This window comes from Macrosteles quadrilineatus, unplaced genomic scaffold (assembly GCF_028750875.1).
Source record: "Macrosteles quadrilineatus isolate MER2022 unplaced genomic scaffold, UCM_ALF_1.0 Scaffold_2__2_contigs__length_208266976, whole genome shotgun sequence".
NCBI lineage: Eukaryota > Metazoa > Arthropoda > Insecta > Hemiptera > Cicadellidae > Macrosteles > Macrosteles quadrilineatus.
In genome coordinates, this window is record NW_026542595.1 from 16,621,329 (window position 1) to 16,644,517 (window position 23,189).

The 23,189-nt window shown below is 32.8% G+C and overlaps 1 protein-coding gene across 1 annotated transcript; it reads right to left on the bottom strand.

Moving 5' to 3' along the window:
• Nucleotides 1–13,376: 13,376 nt before the first annotated feature.
• Nucleotides 13,377–14,225, bottom strand: LOC128983961 (uncharacterized). The gene has a single exon (XM_054403240.1). It carries the CDS (start codon nt 14,223–14,225, stop codon nt 13,377–13,379), a length of 849 nt encoding a protein of 282 aa, XP_054259215.1.
• Nucleotides 14,226–23,189: the final 8,964 nt, after the last annotated feature.

Sequence of the window (23,189 nt, forward strand, 5' to 3'; positions counted from 1 at the left end):
TGGTGGTGTTCTACGACTTTCCTATGTTTCCATAGTTAGCAAATCGGCTTTTTCAATGATTTCTAAAAAATGCAGCACAGTGTTAATTCAGTTTTCTTTTTAGTATACAAAATTATCCAGGCTCTCTCGCTTTTTTCCATTGTAATATTTACGCCAATCCAAATTCAAATAGTAAATATTTAATCTCAACCAAGTCAGTAAATGTTTGTAGCAAACTTTTAAATTAGCAAACTTATTGACTGTTTACAATCAACATATGTTCTTCTCACTTTTAATTTCTGACAACAGCTGGAGTTTCATAACAATTTTAGTTTCCTATGTTAATCTTATGGAGAAATACAAAACTTTAAAGGGCCCCAGGGCCTCACTCTCTATTTATTTCCCTAAAAAGAAAGTTTCTTGCACAACTTCACGTTACGCTCTTCCAATGACACCAAAAACATGTATTGACAGTTTCGGTATTCGGTTCAGTAGTTTCGGAGGAGTAATTGTCACAAAAAACCTGCTTGTGTATTAAATAAGTACACAAATAGTGTACATGTTGCTCGAAATCGAGCAATTGCAAAGAAGTACAGGAGTTATTTGTAAACAAATAACTTGTTTAAAAACTAATAACAGTCATAATTCCGATGATTTTAAAAGAGTCAACTTAAAGATTATTAACTAATGGAAATACTCACAATTTACATAACAGTCCTATTCCAGTTTAAAGGGTTAATTATTAACAATCAAACTAAACTGTCCATGGACGGAAAAAGGTAAGCTTACAATTTAAGTCAACGTAAAAAGGCTGTCAGCGTTTATAAAGTACCATACCTAGAGTTATTTAGCCAGTTTGTAGACAATAAGGTGTAGGCTACTTTAAACTCTACAGGACAGAGTTAGGCAAAAACTGGCAAAATTCTGAAATGGTGTTATTTATCATAGACTTACTCATATGCCAAATCCTTAAAATAAAAATCCAATAACTAATAACTTATATCAATATCCAAAACTATACAGATTTTTAATACAACATAATTTACACATTGATGGTTTACAATTAATATGCTCTTCTTCTCACTATTAATTTCTGCTTCGCAACGGGAAAAGTCTGTTTAATAATCATTGAAATAGATTTACAATAAATAATCTATAATAAAGTTTAAGATTGAATAAACATACCACATAGTTGTTTTTTTTTTTTATCAGCTGTCTGAAATTGTGAAATAGGTATTTGACAGTTCTGCTTGTTTACATTTAAATGTCAAAGCAAATGTAAACATTGTGAATTTTCCCATGCTTCCATGGAGACAGTTATAATATTTAATTTTTTGACAACAGCTGGAGTTTCAAAACAATGTTTTGTAATGACTCAAAATTCAATGTTTATAATTATAGTCCTTATTTTAATTTCAAACTCAATCTTGTTATATTTTCAATATTTATCCATGTCCATTGTTAATATTATTAAAACCATATTGTCTCAACATATATATAATTTAAAATCAAAAATTTATTCATTGGCTTATTCAAAAATTATTATTAAAAAACAAATCCTCCAATCAGAACACCATCCATCTGGGTTCAAGATTATTAATAAAATTCAACCATGTTTTTATTTATGTGAACCCCATAACTTGATATGATTTACAACAATGAAAAGGGGTGTGCAGTTTAAAAGCATCCAAGAAGAACATAAAAGTTTAAACTCTTAATTGTGAAAATAATTGTCATATTATAAAAGAAAGTAGTGTCCAAATTTCCAAATTTTACTGAAGAAAGAAGAATTTAAGCCTTTAAACTAAGAAGAAAATTATTATTACAGAAGATTGGTGAGAACATTTCATTTTTATTAAGTTATTGACTCAGACTAGACTCTTCAAGCATCCATTTGGACCCAATTTACCTCTCTTAATTAAAATCAAAATCCTTCCTATTTAACTCATTGTTTCTAAAAGATTATTTAATTCATAACTTACCATAACTTACTTATTGAAAATTTAAATTTGAAATCTTTTGATTCGGCCAGCACGAATCCCCACCCCTGAACAATTTTTGTAACCCTATTTTAACCATTTAACTTATGTACCGGTACCATTAAACCTTGTACTTTAAAACCTCTGTCCTTGTAATTATTATTGTTTAACTAAGATAAGATTAGAATACAAACCATATTAAGGGTTTATTTCAATGGCGCCCAACGTAATAGGCTTGAATCAAAAGATTTCATAATCGTATGTTGAGACAATCTAAAATAGGCTAATAAATACCAATAGACTAATACTTACGTATGTTAGGCCTACTCTTAAGAAGGTAGGTAGGATTAAGAATTTCGATTTCCCACAACTTATGTCCCACCAATATTAGGTACTAACTAAACTACTTGTAATTCTAAAAATAAATAGGCTACCGGTACTATAAGGTAAAACAGATTTATTTCATGTCGTAAAGCTTAGGCCTAGCTCATTATTGTTATAACGATACCCAACTTGTCCTATAATATCCCTGTTCCCTTGCACCGTAAACAAAATGGCTAACAACGATAACGATAATCACAATAATTTGAGACAACCGAGACGTTATCCTGCATTATTATTTCAACAACACGAATCAGACGAATCGTCAAATCTGTCAACAGAAGAAATGGAAAACCTAACCTATGTAGAAGGCCAAGATGAATCTAACACCGGTTCGGGTTCGGAACGTTTCAATCCTAGTGGACCCAGTGTCGAAGATTTGAACCGGAACGAGAGCGACCAATCAGAATCAACGGACCGGGCCGAGATTATTGAAGTAAACCAAAGACCCGCAGCCAATCAAAGCACACATCAAAGCACACATATCAAAGCACTGTAAGAAAGGACCATGTGGTCCTAATGTTCGCCTCAATAAAAAAGTATTTTCATTTCATTTCATTTCACATTCACAGTCAGCTGATATTAGAACCACATCGACACACGGAATCATCCGAGGGTTAACGAAGACGCCCGAAGCAAGTTTCCAGCTGTTAGAGTCCGAGTCTCCGACCATTGAAAACCGTCCCAATGACGTAATACCAACGCTCACACATGCAACTTCTCAACCACCTGAAGTTAAAGCTACGCAAACTACTGAACAACCGGATTTGAACAAAATATTTAATTTTCTAGAACAGTTTAACACTAAACTTGATCAAACCAACACACAACTAAACCAAAAATTAGATCAGACCCGAATAGAGCTAAACCGTGAGATAAAATCATGTCAAAAAATTCTAACAGAACAAATAAATGACATTAGAACAACACAAAGTGAATTTCGCCAGGAATTAAATTTCCTAAAAGCTAACCAATAGTCCCAAAATCAAGAAAATAAAGAATTTCAATTTCAAATCACAAATCAAATTGACGAATCAAAAATAAATATCCAGACATTTGTAACTAATAACTTGGAACAACAAGAACAAAAGTTAGAACAAAATATGAAAGCATTGGTGCTACAAACAAAAACCGACAGTGAAAATATTGCTAAATATTATGCACAATCCGTCCACAATGAAATTGTACCTAAATTACACATACAAAATAATCTAATCCAAGAACAACAAAACGAAATTAAAACTATTACTGAAACTCTAAACAAATGTGAAAGTGAAGTACAGTCACTAAAACTGAAACATCATTCACCAATCCGGAACGACAATCCTATTCAAATCATATGTTCGGGATCTGACCCAATGGAAAGACAAATCCCTAAATTCAATGGAAGAACTATAAATCCAAATGAATATCTACAAAAACTTAAACGGTTCTACGTTAAAAGGATAGAAAGAAATCCTAATAACGACCCTGTTGAAATTCTGAAAGATCTTCTCGATGTCAGTTTTGAAGGACCAGCGTCCAGATGGCTTCAACTGGTTAAGGCAGACATTAACAGTTGGGAAAGATTCTCCGAAGAATTCACCATAAAATACTGGAGCCGTGAAGTACAAAGAGGAGTACGTAGCAAGATTGAAGCCGAATATTACAAACCTAATGGAACACTCAACAGAACTGAATATTTTACTGAGAGAGTCCTATTGCTACAGTCTATTACACCACAAATGACTGAAGAAGAAATAGTGATCCTGTTAAGTGAACGATTTGACCAACTCATCCAAAATAGCATCCAGGTACAGAATGTGACTACAATTCGAGCATTCGAAAGACTTTTGCAAAAAGAAGATATTCGAGATGGACCCAAAAGGAGCAAACCTGTGAACTACCATAATATGGATCACCGACCAATTAGTCCTACACATCGTAACAAGACTCCAACATACAGCTCTGATATTAACCATCGAGCCTATCAACCAAAAACATCACCTTATTCTATACGGACACTGCACCAAGAACATCAAGAACCTAGAGAACATCAACCATACAACCGTTACAGACATGATCCCCGCAAAAAACTACAATCAAAACCACAGACAGCATCCATATACCAATACGCCCATTGATCAAAACCGACACCACCAAAGGCCTAATCAATACTACTACAATAACAGCAAACCATATCCCACAAATGAACAAAAACAAGTGTGTGCCATGATAAGTCAAGACAGTCCACATGACTCAGCAACACAACGAAGATCTCCAACAAATTTCAACCCCTCACACACTACCCAGGGAAACGACCCGTCGCTGTAGATGTAAGCCGAGGACCATCAACTACTAACATCATAACAACTACAGCGATATCAACAGCTAATATCCTCGAAAATGATTTTTTAAATAACCCTAACAATTATTCGATAAATAATATAATATGTGATCAAGATTTCCTATTAAATGAACCCACTGAAAATAATAAATTTCCTGTGTCCAAACCAGTTAAATGCCCTGAAATAGATATTAGAATCAATAATCTCACAACAAAAGCATTAATCGATACTGGTTCTACAATAACATGTATTTCCGAACAATGTTTCAAAGAGAATCAAAAAATAATTCAACCATTTGAAGAACTTCCTTTGTCTAATACGACAATAACTACAGCTACTGGTGAAAAATCAAAACGTGTTGCGAGAATCATTTATGCCCCTGTAACCATTGAACATCAGACCATCTGGCTTCAATTTCTTATCATACCTAATTTAATTAAACCTGTGATATTTGGTATGGACACATTAACAGAACTCCGACTAAAGATAGATTCTAATGAAAATAAATTAAGCTTAACAATTAATGATACTGATATTAATCTAAAATGTGATATGAGTATTAAAATGGGACAAGTATGTCAAATAGATATAGGCAATTGCCAAAGGCCTTATGATGACTATTATAACAATGAAGAAGACCATTTTACAGTGTATGAAGAATATCGCTTACCCAGGAAAGAACACAACGAGGACACCGATCTGACAGATGAAATGATTAATAAGTCATTGATGGAGAATGACTATACCAATGGGGAACAAAAGAGAAAATTAAGCAATTTATTGCTTAAATATAAACAAGTGTTTTCAGAAAAACCAGGTTGTTGTACAAAATATACTCATGAATTGAAAGTTAATAATCCACATAATTTTAAATCAACTGTTTATCCAGTACCTCAACAGTATCAAACTGCCGTAGAACAGGAAATAAATCGGATGGAGCAAATTAAAGTAATAGAACGAAGTAAGAGTACCTTCATTAACCCAATCATCCCAGTAATAAAGAAAACAACATAATCGTACTGGATTACGAGTGTAACCGCAGTGTAAATGAAATATTAAGTAAATGCCGTAATGCTAAATTTATCAGTAGTATTGACCTTACTGCATCTTACTGGCAGATACCTTTATCGCTTGAATCTCGTCAGTATACCGCTTTCCAATTCCGTGGTAAAACATACCAGTATACTGTTACACCATTTGGAATTTCAACATCACAAGCAGCCTTGGTAAGGGCATTAGACCAAGTTTTCGATGCAGCCGTAGAAGACTTCACTGCAATCTACATAGATGATATATGTATCATTTCATCAGATTTTGAAACACACCTTATACATTTAGAATACATTTTTGAGAAGTTACAATCAGCTAACATGACCATTAACTTCAACAAATCTCAGTTTTGCAGAGAATCAGTACCATTCCTCGGGTATACACTGACAAAAGAAGGACTTGTAATGGATCAAAGCAAGGTAGACCCCATCTTAAAATTCCCTACACCAAAGAACAGAACACAACTTAAATTATTCCTTGGTTGTATTAATTATTACAATAAATTTCTCGATAAATTCTCCTCTACAATTCAACCTTTATTGCGACTAACTTCCAAAAAGAATAAGTTTATCTGGACACCTGCAGATGACATTACCTTCAATGAAATCAAACAACCTTTCCTGCAAACCAGTGTATTAAATCATCCTGACCCAGCCAAAGAATTCTACTTACAGACTGATGCCTCAGACATCGCCATCGGAGGTCACCTGTATCAAATCAAAGAGAACGGAGATAAAACTGCCATCATGTTTATGTCCAGAACGCTACAGCCTGCAGAGCAACGGTTTACTACCACAGAAAAAGAATTATTGGCTATAATTCATTGTCTACAGAAATCTCGATACATTATATTAGGTACCAAATTGAAAGTCATAACTGATAATCATGCCCTTACTTTCTTAAAAACTTGTAAACTCCTCAACAACCGCCTTGCTAGATGGATTCTAGCTATCCAAGAATATAATTTCACAATAATCCACTGCAAGGGCACGGAAAATGTAACGGCCGATACTCTTAGCCGGATTCCACCAAACCAACAAACTGATTCATGTAATATAACAAATGAATTAACTATCCACTACATAGAAAGAACTACGGACCCACAACTTCGTGAAGACCTTCAAAATCTACCCCAGCTACAGCAAGAAGATCTCCAATTACAGACAATTATTGAAACAATTCATGATAATCCAGATACCACAACAGCACAAAAGCTACAGAGAAATTTTAAAATTCATAATGACATCCTTTATCAACGCTTGGGCAATAAATGGTTAATCAGAGTACCTACAATCATGATACCACACCTTATATGGGAATGTCATTTACATTACCTACATTGCGGAGCCAAAAAATGTCTTCAGCTAACTACAGGAAACTTTTGTTTTCAAGAATATGAACAGAACCATTCGGAAGTATTTATCAACATGCGATACTTGTCAAAGATGTAAAATCAGCAACAAACACATGACTGCGATCGCCAAAGGGATCACATGTCGCAGTAAGAATGACCAACTTGCTATCGATATCATCGGCCCTTTTCCTACAAGTGTTGGAAATGTAAAATACCTACTCATAATCATTGATATATTCACAAAATTCATTAAACTTTACCCAATGCAGAGAGCCACTACTAAAATCATACTCAACAAGCTATTTAATATACATATTCCTGAACATGGAAAGCCCCGCTGTATACAAACTGATAATGGCACACAATTCAAAAGTCATGAATGGACCTCAAGATTAGAGAAAGAGAACATCACACCTATATACAACCCTGTCTATTACCCCTGTTTCAATTTAGCAGAAAGACCAATAAGAGAAATCAAAAGATGTCTAAGGACATACTGTTCTAAACAACAACAAAAATGGGTAAAATATATACCAGAGATTAACCAATGTTTAAATGAAATTCACCATGAATCCACTGGATGAGTTCCCAATGAGTTGCAGTATGGTATTAAGGACATTAGATTTTGGGAAGAATACCTACATCACCCAATCAACAATGACATGCCTTATGAACAAAAATTATTGATGGCAGAAAGAAAACTAAGTGAAACCCAAAGAAAACGTTCCAACCGATTAAACAAAAATAGACAACCACAGTCTCTAAACATCAATGACAAAGTACTCATAAAATCTCATCCCTTATCCAGAGCTATTTATGGTGAGACAGCCAAATTGTTTGAAGTGTACCAAGGCCCTTTTGTCATCAGAGAAATACTTGGACCATCAACATACCACATAAGTGATCTCTACAATGATAAATTAAATGGACCCTATCATATATCCTCCATGAAGAAATACATGGAACCGATCTACACACCATAACCGAAGATAGAAGATAAACTGTAATGTGCGCTTAACCCAGTAAACATTGTTGTAAAAAGGAAGAATTTTAAATCATACCTACACAAGCAGTGAGTTAACAATCCAATTTCCCAGTTACCTCTGTCCCAATAGTTAAACTATAGTCATAATCACAAATTTAATGTATTTAGTTATAAGAGGTTATCATCAAGCAATCACCAACAACTATTCATTTAATGTATTCCATATTACCTATAAGAATCATACATCTCTTATATGTCTCATGTTCATTTCATATTTCAACATTTGTTCATCACTCCATTCATTTATTATGTAAAAAAATAAAAAAAAAATTGTTTTAACCACTTAAATTAATTTTATGTTCTTAATGTTTGTAAAAGATAGGAGGGGATAGTAATCATTTTGCTATTTTAGAATTATTTTATTGTTATGTTCATTCCAACTGAAATTTGTTCTAGTTAAACCTTAATGTTAAGTTTGTTAGATTTTTGTTTCAACTCAATTTCATCTCAATATTTGTTATTTGCTGTATAAAGTTAAATATATTTTTCGTCATTTAGCGAAAATATGTCATTAAAAATTGAATTACATATTTTCTGAGGGGATATTGTAATGACTCAAAATTCAATGTTTATAATTATAGTCCTTATTTTAATTTCAAACTCAATCTTGTTATATTTTCAATATTTATCCATGTCCATTGTTAATATTATTAAAACCATATTGTCTCAACATATATATAATTTAAAATCAAAAATTTATTCATTGGCTTATTCAAAAATTATTATTAAAAAACAAATCCTCCAATCAGAACACCATCCATCTGGGTTCAAGATTATTAATAAAATTCAACCATGTTTTTATTTATGTGAACCCCATAACTTGATATGATTTACAACAATGAAAAGGGGTGTGCAGTTTAAAAGCATCCAAGAAGAACATAAAAGTTTAAACTCTTAATTGTGAAAATAATTGTCATATTATAAAAGAAAGTAGTGTCAAAATTTCCAAATTTTACTGAAGAAAGAAGAATTTAAGCCTTTAAACTAAGAAGAAAATTATTATTACAGAAGATTGGTGAGAACATTCCATTTTTAAACCCCCCCTCAGCATAATTAAACACCATTCACGCCAATGCCACGTAAGTAGTTATGGGTTTTTTATGTTTGTTTAGTTATTGACTCAGACTAGACTCTTCAAGCATCCATTTGGACCCAATTTACCTCTCTTAATTAAAATCAAAATCCTTCCTATTTAACTCATTGTTTCTAAAAGATTATTTAATTCATAACTTACCATAACTTACTTACTTATTGAAAATTTAAATTTGAAATCTTTTGATTCGGCCAGCACGAATCCCCACCCCTGAAAAATTTTTGTAACCCTATTTTAACCATTTAACTTATGTACCATTAAACCTTGTACTTTAAAACCTCTGTCCTTGTAATTATTATTGTTTAACTAAGATAAGATTAGAATACAAACCATATTAAGGGTTTATTTCAGTTTGTTTCCCATGTTAATCTTATGGAGAAATACAAAACTTTAAAGGGTCCCAGGGCCTCACTCTCTAATTATTTCCCTAAAAAGAAAGTTTCCTGCACAGCTTCACGTTATGCTCTTTCCAATGACACAAAAAACTTGTCAATTGGTTTAGTACGAGCCTAGGCTCTTATCCTGAATTTTTCAGAATTATTTTTAGATATAATTTTGTGTAAACAGTAACATAAAACCCCTGCTGCAGCAAACCTCCATACTATGTGAATTTCCATTTGCCTGATTATACATAACTAGTGGAACCCCGTCGAAATGGACGGTTAATCTTGCGGTTTTATGTAAATTCAGCTAACTGCGATAGATAGAGTGAAGTCATTAAAATCTAAGATAAATGAAGGGAGGATAAGCATAATAATAAGTATGACGATTGTGTTCCCTAAAAAACGTGATTGTTGAATTCGTTTAACACAATATTTCCTTTTTTTTTTTTTTCAAGAAATTTATTTACACAATAATTGCCAATACATATGATACAAAAGTGCAAAAACCACAAATGGTTTGTCTGCACTAAAAATATTGTTTGTTATTTACCATACAGTTTTGTCAGTTTGAATCAGTAGCATGCAGTTTTATGAGTTCTTAATTGTCTCTTGAGTAATTAATAACAAAAAAAAAAGACAACAAAGACACAAATATCTGTAAAAATTCAACAGTAACAATAACAAATAAACTATTGGAATAAATAATAATAATATATTACTTTAACTTAAACTAAAAATGTAAATAAATTAAATGCATAATTGTAATAAATTAAAATTGTAACAAATCATTCCAAACAAGTTCCTTTAAAAATTGTTTAAACATGCTATAACTATTTGCAAAAACCATATGATTTGTGAGGTTATTAAAACATTTGGGAACAAAAACTTCAAGTGTTCTACTTCCATACTTATTCCTGTGCTTTGGTACAAAATAATAATTCCTTCTAACATCATATGGGTGATTATTGACTATTTTCAAGCTGTCATCAAATAAATGATCAGTGGATATCAAAAAAATATATAACTTACTAACAGGTAGCAGTCTAACAAAATGAAAAATCTTTATAATTGGTAACTGCTTAATGTGCACTGGAACAATACATTTGAGCGCTTGCTCCTGCAGATGCTCAATTTTCCTCAGAGAAGTCTTTGAAGCATTGCCCCATGCTCTCACACCATATCTTAATATTGATTCACACAATGAATGGTAAATCACCAATAGCACATTAAATGGCAGGACACTTTTTAAATAAAAAATTTTGCAAACACATGATCTGATTTTTTTACAAACATAATTAACATGTATATCCCATTTAAAATTGTGGTCAACATGAACCCCTAAATATTTAAAATCATGCACATTCTCTAAACTCTTACATTGACAACTTTTTGGGATAAGTGAGTAAGTATGATTATGTAAACAATCAAAATTATGGTAAGTAATGCTTACATTAGAACATTTAAATGCAGGTGAATGCACATGCATGACCTTGGACTTTTTGTCATTTATTACCAATCCATAATCATGACACCATTCTAAAAGGTTGTTAACAGCATTCTGCATATTTTTTTCTGCCTGTATTATATTTTTGTTTGATACGACAATTGCAGTGTCATCCGCGTACATAAAAACCGTGGCTTCTTTAATATATTTTGGGAGTGTATTTGCATATATTATATATAAGATTGGGCCCAAAATACTTCCTTGAGGTACCCCAGAAAAAAGTTCTGCCTCTTCACTAAATGTACTATGCACTTTTACAATAATTTTTCTGTTTTTCAGATAGTCTCTAAACCATTCTAAAAACCTGCCAGAAATTCCTATGTCCTTGAGTGCTGTCAATATTTTATCAAACTGCAGTGTATCAAAAGCTTTAGTAAAGTCTATAAAAGTTACTATTACTTGATTGCCCTGCCCTAATTCTTTGTTAATATTGTTAGAAAAATTTTTTAGCAATAACTCTGTACTTTTGTTTTTCTGGAAACCATACTGACTTTTATTTATAACATCATTTTCTGCTAAGTATTTATTTAAATTGTGTGCAATGTACCTTTCCATTATTTTATCTATTGAAGAAAGAATAGATATTGGGCGATAGTTCTGGTATGAATTGTGGCAACCTGATTTATAAACAGGTCTTATAATAGCAGTTTTTAGCAGAGTCGGCATTCTGCCTTCATCAAGTGATGCATTTATTATATTAACCAGCACTTCAGCGGCTTCTAAATTACACTTTTTTAAATCACATACTCTTATTCCATCTATACCGGGGCTATTTTTCTTTAATTTTACAATAATATCTTCAATATCTTTTCTATTGGCTTTGGGGATGTACAAACTCTTAATATCTCCTAATTTAACCTCATCACTGTCCAATCCCATTAGTTTCTTATCACATTTATGAACTATGCTATTTATTTCTAATGTAAAAGTATCAGCAAACTGATCACATATTTGTTTTAATGTTCCGACTTTACCAACCATATATTTATTCATTAATTCATCTACATTTTGTTTTTTATTCCTACCCATCACTTGATTTATTTCCTCCCATGTCCTCTTTATATTGTTTTTATTTTCCTCAAAAATATCCCTATAGTATTTTATTTTGGCTTTCAAAATATCTTTATTAATATTATTCCTCAACTGTCTATACTCGGTTGCTAAATAAATATTCTGTGGATTTTTTTTCATTTGTTTAAATAACCTATCCCTTCTTTTTATTTTATTTAGTATGTCCCAACTCAACCAAGCTTTTCTAGGATGTTTGTGCCTTACATTCTGCACTATTTTAGCTTTATTATATATGAAGTTGAAAGTATTACATAAGGTAAACTGCATCAGACGAAAAAGGTTGTACATTTTTAATTGGTATCCAGTCTATATTTTTAATGCCTTGGTCAACTAATTTAGCATTCAATCTCAAGTTTTGCAATAAATCAATATTATGACTACCCATTCTCTCCTCTCGGTTGTACATTCACCAAACAAGGATAATGATCAGATATTTTCAGTTTAGTGACAACAGACTTTGGCCTCAAGTTGTTTCCTCTAAGAAGATAAATATGGTCGATAAGGGATCTAGACAGCCTACCTTGTCTTATCTCTTCCCTAGTGTATTGGTCTATACATGAAATCAAGCCATTGGCAGCCATCAGGTCTTTATATGCATTCACAGTGCAGCAAAACTTGTTCATCAAATTAATGTTAACATCTCCAAGTGTAATAAAATATTTAGATTTAGTGCTCATAATTACTTCACTTAACTCTGTAATAAAAACTTTCTCATTGGTTCTCGGAGGTTTATAAATAGCTAATATACAAAAGACTAGATTAGTTTGTTTACATTCTATCTCTAATAACATATGTTCAAAACTTTCTTTAGCCAAAATAATAGAATTTTTTACAGAAAATTTATTTTTAACAAAAACACAAATACCTCCACCTTTACTGTTCACTCTTAAATTAAAATAAACATTATAACCATTTAAGTTAAACATATCTACTAAACTCTCCTTTATATTTACTTCTGTCAAAACAATTACATCCAGGTATTTTAAACTAGTGTCAAACAACAAAATGAACTCATTCCAATGTTTTTTAAGAGATGCAATATTTAAATGAAAAAAGGTTAAACCATTATCAAAGTTGTGTTTCTTTGCGCAAATTATTAATTCTGCTATGTCTTGGCAGCTAACTGATTTTATCTCATCATCATCATTTATAGCTTCAGCCATCTAGAAGTACTGTATGCCATAATGTAATTACTAAACTATAATACAACTTACTTAATTTTAACTAAATCTTCCTCTGTATCAATTACTATGACCTTGGAATTATCTTCCTTCCTCACCCGAACCGCTCCATATTTATACCAGATGTACTTATAGTTGAGACTCTTTGCCTTATCTTTAGCCGTCTTCAATAGGTTTCTGTAGTAAAAGGAAAGATTTTCGCTGATGTAGATTCTTCCACCATGATGTCCTGTAACCTCTGCATTTGTTACAACTTTCTTCCTAGCCTCCAATAACCTATTACGTACTTTTCTGTTGGCAAACTGTACAATTATATTAGCAGGCCGTTGTTCAGTTTTTGTTTTAGGTAAACGATGAGCAATTTCAATGTCCCTCTCCTCTAACTGCACCCCAAACTTTTCGGCAATTTTCATAACCACTTCAACATTCTCACCTTTAACTTCCGCTACCTCATTCACCTCCAAATTTTTATTTCTTCCATACTGCTCAAGTTTATTCACCTGTATTTTCAGCTCCAAGATCTCCTTATCCTTCTCTACCAGAGTTTCACGTAACTTTTTTAACTCTTGCTCCATACTCGGCAAACATTTTAATGCATTTTCAAATTTATCATACTGGTCTGACAAAAAATCTTGACTAGCCCTGATCTCAGCGGTAGTCTCCTTTAATGTCTCCAACCCTGAAGAGATATTGCGAATAAGGTCTAACTTTTGATTCACACTTTTTAAAATATCTTCAGTACTATACCCAGGGAACCCTTCCTCAGTACCTTTCTCGACAGAAGTTATTTCTTGTGTAGACGAACCTGAAGGTTTTTTCTCATTTTTTAATCCCTTGCACTTTAGACAAAACCATTTAGCCTTCGCATCCTCAGACATTTTACTGAAAACTGACTCCCTTAATCCAGTGCAATGATAGTGAAATATTTTTTCACAAGTAGGCCGAACACATTTAATAACTTCTTTTATTTCTAAAATAGGCTCTTTACACTGGTCACATGCCATTTTATTATTAGTTTTTGATAAATTTAGTGGATAAACAAACAAATAGAAATGAAAGACCAGACAAACTCTTAACTGCTTCACCAGTTTCTAAATATAGTTTTTTTGTAGAAAGAAAACAATAATTAATTAACTGAGTATAATTATTTATTATTTTTTGCTTAGATCTTCAGGTAGATTTGAGTTTAAAAGAAATATGAGGAATATATTAAATCCTAACCTCTAAAAGTTGAAGAAACAAGGAAAACAACACAGAACAAGACAAGACATCCACTCACTCTGACTGCTGACTACTGACTGATCCTACTTTTTTATCGGATTTAGGTTGCCCAAAAGGTTTTTTAGGAGTCTTTATAATTGTTTGTTCATGAGTTTGTTTCATGTCAAAGCCACTTTCACTATATGGGAGAATGAGTTCATATAATTAGTCTATCATGTTACGGAAAGAGTCAATATTTATTACTAACAACTAATTCCATCTGCTTTAGAAAAATCATTCAGATTGAATCCAGATTTATAAGTAAATCTTCATCTTTGGTCATAAAAATACAGAATTTTTTCAGCATTTAAATAAGTTTTTTTTTTGTATTTGATAAAAATATCTGATTCTCCAGATAGTAGTAACATTCTTACTTCGATCTAAGCAATTTTAATTCCTTCTCTTGCCACATCGACCCATGTATTTAATCATCCTGTTCTTACTTGATAATTCATTAACTTGTGGGGTAGTTTTGCCTGGCCATATCGACCACATAAAGCTGTGCATGTTTTTCGAGGATGGAATGAACCATAATTGTAGGAAATTTGATCACAAATCTTGAACATTTGCGGAACCAAATCCATAACCTAGTCCAGCCTTGGTAACAAATTATGCAAATGCGATGAGATGTGATGACACTGTTGTGTTTCCGAATGTTTTGTATGTAGTGGGGTTTAGATGCGTTGTTCGACCTAGCTACATGTGTACATCAAAGTAAAAACCCTGTAGGCCTACACATTTTTTTTAAATACCTGAATTGACATTAGTTCACCTACTTCACCAAAACCATAGATGAAACATACTCCGTAGTTAGTCTATTCCAAAACTTGAACACAATTCTAATCCTCAAGTTACTCATCTTTGACACAATTTTCAACCCGATTATCGAAAACTGTCATACCAATAAATGAATTTCTGGTGTTCTTTCTTGAATTCAAAAATAAGTGGTGATTGAAAGTAGGAAAAAAGGCAAGTGCCAACCTTACAATATATATAAGCTAACCCGATAAGGAATAATTATATGTTCCTTTGAAAATGATATGTCACACTTATTTCATAATTTAAAATTTTCTAAGAGCAATACAGTATAGATTTTTGAACAAAACATTTAAAACGTATCATAAAATCATCATTTTGTTGAAACTATAAAAAACTTGCCATGCAGTGGAGAATCAATTTAAAATCATAAATAATAATGTAAACATTTAATTTTGACAGTTTCAGTAGACCTTTGAATACAATTTTAATATTAACAGCTGGTTCATTAAAAGTAGTGTAAAATTATCCATATGGTCATAATGTAAACAAAATTGCTGAGTGAACTTTAAAGGCCTCTGGGGCAGAGCCCCAAGGAAATTTACCTCGTTTCTCTTTTGAGGGCTCACCTACAGACCAATACCTTTCTTTAGACACCCCTACCAAGTTTCTACACCCAGCCGTTCTCTCAAATTAGCTGCGACAAAAACCCCGTTTTCCTCCATAAGAATAACATGGGATGGGACTTTAAAGGCCACTGGGGCAGAGCCCCGAGGGAATTTACCACGTTTCTCTTTTGATGGCTCATCTACAGACCAAGACCTTTCTTTAGACACCCCTACCGAGTTTCTACGCCCAGCCGTTCTCTCAAAATAGCTATGACAAAGAAAAACAGTTTCAAATTAATATATAGATTTCACTAATATATGTTAGAAAATTACACTACAGACAGGTTTGGAACTACAGTGTTGTGATAGTTTTTCGTTTACAATACAAACCATTCAACATGTTATTTATGATTATACCTTAAAATCTATCATTGATTTTGTATACAATGTAGCCTAAATAAGTGTTCACTGTCTTAGTTAAAAAAAAAACATACTATTATCAAGTTAAGTAATACAATTCAATATTGTTTCTTAATTAAATAGTAGGAGTGAAACCCTTTTTTAGGCATTTTTAAAGAACCAACATTGTCTCTTTTGCATACTGATCCCATTGCAAGGCACAGGTATAACTGCTAGTACTATTATAAAGAAGATGTGGTGTCTGTCTGTCTGTGTATTGTATGACCTAAACTCAAAAACTACTGAACCGACTGGGCTCAAAGTTGGACAAAAATAAAGCTACAGCTCCGAGGATACAAATAGAACTATTCCCGCTTCGATATAGACCTAACACTCTGCCTCGCGGGCTTTCAAAGATCTGAGGTGAGAGTTTTAAAAGTACATATTGATTGGTCTCAATGGTAACAAAGAACAAACCCACACAGTTTAAATTGTAAACATGTAAAAATAAAATTGTAGGTAGGCCTACTATTATCAAGTTAAGTAATACAGTTCAATTTCGTAACTAATTTAAATAGTAGGTGTGCACCAATTTCAAGGCATTTTCAAAGAACCAACATTGTCTCTTTTGCATACTGACCCCGTTGCAAGGCACGTGTATAGCTGCTAGTTCTCCATAAAAATAACATAGTAATTTTCAAATGTACACTTTTTTGGAAATTTGTCTGTAACCGTTAGGTATACAACAACGCTTCAGTATACTAAATTATTTGTTTTTTTGAGATTTACAAAATAGTTTAGAAATAAATTGCAAAATGTTATGTCTTTAGGGTGTACCACTGCCGTCTGAAGCGAATTTCCATTTGCCTGACTTGATTTTAAATTAGATCTATTTAATAAAATTAGGTTTAACGAGTACTGTACCTAAGTTTGCTGCTACAGGGAAACTAATGAAGTGTGTTATTTTAATAAAATATTAATAGTTTAGTATACCTAACTATAAGATGAAAAAACTTTTCAAGTTTGATCAAAATATACCCATAAACAAGCAAACTACAACATTTTACAATAGTCTCCATAAGAATAACATGGTAATTTCAAAATAAAAATTTTTGAATTTTCTCCGTAACCAAAAAATAACCGTACAAAAACACTTTGATGTACTGAATTATTTGTTTTTTAAGCTCTTAACAAAGGTCTATACAGAAATTAGAAAATTTTGTGTTTTAAGGGTCAAAAATGAGAAAAATAAATTATCTCATAAAACCCCGTTCCCATAGCCCAATCATGCTGCTTTGCTCATCCAAGCTTATCCCGCCTTACACCTTCAAACCAAATTTCATTAAAATCGGATAAAAATTACTCAAGTATCGTGTTCACAGACACATATATTTTATATTGTCTATATAGTGGTTTAAATTACCTTGTTACTGTCAAAACGATCCTTTGTAGTTAGTAGACTACAGCTGTTTCATGCTACGAATGGAGCACATCATCAGGTCAGAAGAATGTCAAGTAGTCTTCATATTCCTCGCAGTGGAGTTCGTCAAAAGTTTAATAATAAATAGAGGACAAAACACATAACACACGGAAACACGAAACATTTAATATTGGTCGACCAGACGACGGTAACAACACACGTGATACGGCGCCGGTAGAGGGTGAGTCGCGACCCTCAGGATTTTATATTGTATTTATCATAAATAAATTTATATTAGAATAATAAATTTATATTTATAATTTATATTATTATATTATATATTTATATATACACATATATACAAGTATGAAAGTTAGAACATATAGTGTTTTTGGCCTCTGGGGACGACAAAATGAAAAAGTAAATCAGTCCCGGGCCTAGGTCTCACTGTGCCACCTACGGTAATAGCTACTTCCCTATAGGGAAATTAGCTAAAAATGGGAAAACCCCATTTTTACCCCATAAAACCCCCATTCCAATTACAAAAATAAATACCCCCGCCGCAGCAAACCTGCAGACTAAGCGAATTTCAACTTGTCTGATTACATATTACTAAAATATTTCCATAAACAAGACATATTTATTCCAAATTTAAATAACATTAGATTTAACGAGTGCTTAGGTTTGCTGCTACAGGGAAAGTAAACAGTGTTTTTTGACCAAACGTCAATAGTATAGGTTGAATTAAATAAATTTGTCAAATTTGATCAACATATATCCATAAACATGTAAACTACAACAGTTTTAATTTTCTCTGAATGACATGGAAATTTTAAATTTGCATTTCTTTTTATTTTCTCAATAACCATTAGGCATAAAAAAATGCTTCAATATACTAAACTATTTCTTTTTTAAGCTCCAAAAAATGGTTGGGAAAGAAATTCCTAAATTCTATGCTTTTAGGGTCAAAAATGAGAAAAACCCATTTTTACCCCATAAAATCCCGTTCCCATGGTCCGATCATACTGGTTTGCAAACTAATTTGAATAAATGTATGTTTACACGTTTATTGGCCTATATTTGGAATCGGGTTACCTCTATCAATTAATTGACTTTAATTACTCGATTAATGAATTTCCATTAGACGCATCGTACAGTTTTGTGCTAGGCATAAGAAATTTTTATTTTTATTCAAAACACATAAATTCCACTGATGAATCTACTCTAAGAAATAAATAAAATTGTAAACAAAAATACCCCCACCGCAGCATACCTGCAGACTAAGCAAATTTCAACTTGTCTGATTACATTTTTACTAAAATATTTCCATAAATGACAAATTTATTCCAAATTTAAATGACATTAGATTTAACAAGTGCTTAGGTTTGCTGCTACAGGGAAGGTAAAAAGTGTTTTTGACCTTATGTCAGTAGTATAGGATCAGTCCTTTACTAATCAGGACAGTGATTTGAAATAAATAAATTTGCCAAATTTTATAAATATATATCCATAAACAAGTAAACTACAACAGTTTTTATTTTCTCCATAAGAATAACATGAGAACTTTAAATTACACTATTTTTTAATTTTCTCCGTGACCGTTAGGCATTCAACAGTGCTTCAATATACTAAATTATTTCTTTGTTTAAACTCTACAAAATGGTTTCAAAAAATTGAAAATTTTTTGGTTTTTAGGATTAAAAATGGGAAAACCCCATTTTTACCCCATAAAACCCCCCATAAACCCTCGTTCCCATGGTCCGATTATGCTGGTTCGCGAACTCGTTTGAACAAACGTATGTTTACACGTTTGTACCAAATTGCATCAAAATCGGATCATTTTTGCTCGAGTTATCGCACTAACGGACATATATATATATAAATATTTATATAATATATATATATATATATTTGAATTTGAACGGATGGTATTTTTGGCCTCTAGGGACCTCAAAACGAAAAATTAAATCGGTCCCGGGCCAGGTCTTACCATGAGTACTACGGTAATAGCTTATTCCCTATTATGGGAAATTCACTAAAACAGCAAAGTAGTTATTAAAAACTGCAAATAAACACTCCGAAAACTCTTAAGATGTGGTTTTCTGCTGTATAATGTGTGTTTAAAAGGCTGAACTTAAGGGTTTGCGGAACAAAAAATGTCATAGCCTCTACTTTATGCTCTTGAGCCTAGAGCATATTTATACGAGTGTGAAGAGGTTAGTTTAATACTTAATCACATTTAAAATATGTCTAAATAAAACAATCATGTTTTAATTAAAATCTTAATTTGGAACTCTAGTTAACCTATAAAAACAAAGTGATCTTATTTGATTTACGTGTAAATCATCTACATTTTCAATGTTGCCACGTTTAATTAAGTTGTAAAGCCAATTGTTTCGGTAGACGTTCCCTCTTCATTCTTAATTTAATTAACAATCATTTCCATACAGAGGAACAATCGATATTGAAAATATCTACAATAAAGTTCAATAACAAACTCGTGATAATAATTAACATCTCAGCCGTTGACCAGCATTGTTTCGAGTTGAGAATATCATGCGCTATCTGGTTGTGACATGTTATTCATTCAATCGCGGAACGTCGCAACAATGGGATCGTCCACAGATATTAGAACAAAACGGCAAACGTTATGGATTAAAACATAAAAGAACTGAATCACTGAATGGGTTGCAGTGGCAACTGGAAGTATAATGTGTACCGATTTGCGCTTTTTATAATAAATCAATATGAGTAAATACGAACAGCTGTTTGGAACAATAGGCAAGCACCCACAATGCACTACGAGGAGTGGGGGTAAATCGGGCAGCCATGGATGGGTTCTCAGTCTCTTAGTCATTGTCGTATCCTTCTACCCTTCCGACGTGTATTAGCTGATTTATCAAAAATCGATCGTGCAAATTAAATTCAATCCGCGGTGTTTGTCCGGACAAAATTATTTCCATCAATCGTTAAGCCTATATCCCGCAGGGATATATTTGCCGCGCGTGGTGTAAATAAAATCAGTTTTTGAACAAGAAAGTGTTAACGTAACTTTACCGGCAAACACAGAAGAAAATTCACGTTCGTTTGAACAAATCGTTCAATCGCGTCTTTTGGAAAAAGCTCAGCTAATTACGTATTCCCCTCCCTCCCCTAAGTGTTTGTGTCTTTGTAGGACGTCCGAAATTGTAAGTAGTTAATGTTATTTATTGTTATATCTATAGTTTTCAGTGAGTCGCACATGTGTAGTACTTTCCTGTCATAGTTTGTTATATCCTGTTATATTAGCACATGGTTTCAGGTTCAAGTCCTCATTAGTATTTTTAATATCCATTTCTGGTACATCAATCTACATTGTTTAGTTAACTGTGATTTTCTCATTATATATGACTAATTAAATTGTATAGGGTTTTTTATTTATATTGAATGTAACTTGTAAATTATTCTATTGACACAAATTCACAACAGAGTCATTGTTTAATTTTACTGAGATATTAAATCAGAGATTATTTAAGAGTGCCACAGACAGACAGCTTTGTGTTAGTAAAAAAATCGGGAAAAAATCCGTCTTGTACATGGATACAGACAGCTTTGTATTAGTAAAAAAATCAGGAAAAAATCGGTCTTGTACATGGATACAGACAGCTTTGTGTTAGTAAAAGAATTGGGACAAAATCGGTCTTGTACATAGATACAGACAGCTTTGTGTTAGTAAACAAATCGGGGAAAATCGGAAAAAATCGGATCCATCAAAACCGGATCCAGCCCAAAATCCTGAATTTTTTGGATCCGATCGGGTGCCGGTTCTAGCTCGGATCCGGTAGTCCGATATCCGGATCCGACCATCACTAATTTATTTACTTTTTTGTAAAGCTGTCTTGGCTATCTAGCTTTTCATAAGACCAATGTTAAGAATATTAAAATTTAATATGAAGTTTTTGAAAAACTAATCTTTTCAGAACAGTGGCTAGCATGAATATTGTTTTTAGCCTGAAACTAATTGTTTTTATTACAGATTCGTGGTAAAAAAGAAAACCGAACGATTATTTTATCTGTAAATTTAAACCAGAGACAGTAGTGATGAGTCTAACTTCAGCACTTGGTTAAAAGACCAGAGTGACCATTTTATTTCACAAAACTTAGTTTTATTTGCTCACTTTTATATTTTTGGTAACTTTTAAACACAACAAAAATGTTTTTCTCCTTGTAGTAAAATATATATTTAACCCTCGTGGTTGATTCATAAAAAAAATTACTGGCATAGAAAACAGTTATAGGTACTAATATATTACAAATGGAGAGCAAACTGGTGGAGTGTAAGACTTTGGTCCTCAAAACCCAGGGTTCATATCCTGCCAATAATCAATAGACTTTATCCTTGTTGATAAAGCCACAACCTCCAGGCCTAGCCCAACTAAAGTAATGTATAAAACAATCCCAGACTATAGCTTAGTAAAATATGTATAAATTTTTATACTAGTACTTTTTTTAAATCGTGCCATGATATTGCTGTCAAACTTGAAATTTATTGACATGCGAATGAGGGTCCATTTCCCCACCGTATCGATCACATACAGTTAGTTGTACAAGTATAGTCTCACTTTGATACTTTGTGCACGGAGTAGACCATAACTGTAGTTGATCTTGAATTGAATAGTAGGGGACCACCACGTTCATAGTGGATACATTTTCATTAGTAAAACAAATAATGCAAATGAGATGAGATGCGATGGAACTGTTGTATTTCTGAATGTTATGTATATAGTGAGGTTTAGATACATTTTTATCGTTCATCATAATATTATATATAAAGTGTGAGGAGATCTGATTTGAAGGAGCTCAACCTTCTTACTAAGTCAGCAGCTGCTGAAAAGGTAATTACCCTTGTGCAATAAAAACCTCACAGTCGAATCGCAGTGCTAAGCGAAAATCTCATTTGAGAGCAAGAGGGTCAATGTCGAAGTAGGCTACTGTAAAGATTTTCAAGAGCACCTTTTAGGGAAGATTTTCCTGATCGTATATTTTGCGTCACGATAGGAATACTATGAACTTCTTTAGAAGAAGAATCTATTAGTTCAAAAGAAATTCAAGCCAGTTTATGAACATCACAATCCAAATGCATTCAATTGATTTGGACTTTTAACCCTTCCCGGACAGGTGACGGATATATCTGCCTTTAAGTCTTTGGCGATAAAGGACGGGTGACGGATATATCCGCTTATGGTTTTTGATGTTCCGGACAGGAAAGGGATATATCCGCCTTCTCATCAGACAGACTGGCAGATGCTTGAGCAGTAACCAGATGTTTCGCGGTACCAAGGCGCCACTTTCCTGCTCTCTCTCCCGCACTCCCCCCTCTCTCACGCGCCTACCCTCTCCCACTCCTCACCCTCTCCCCT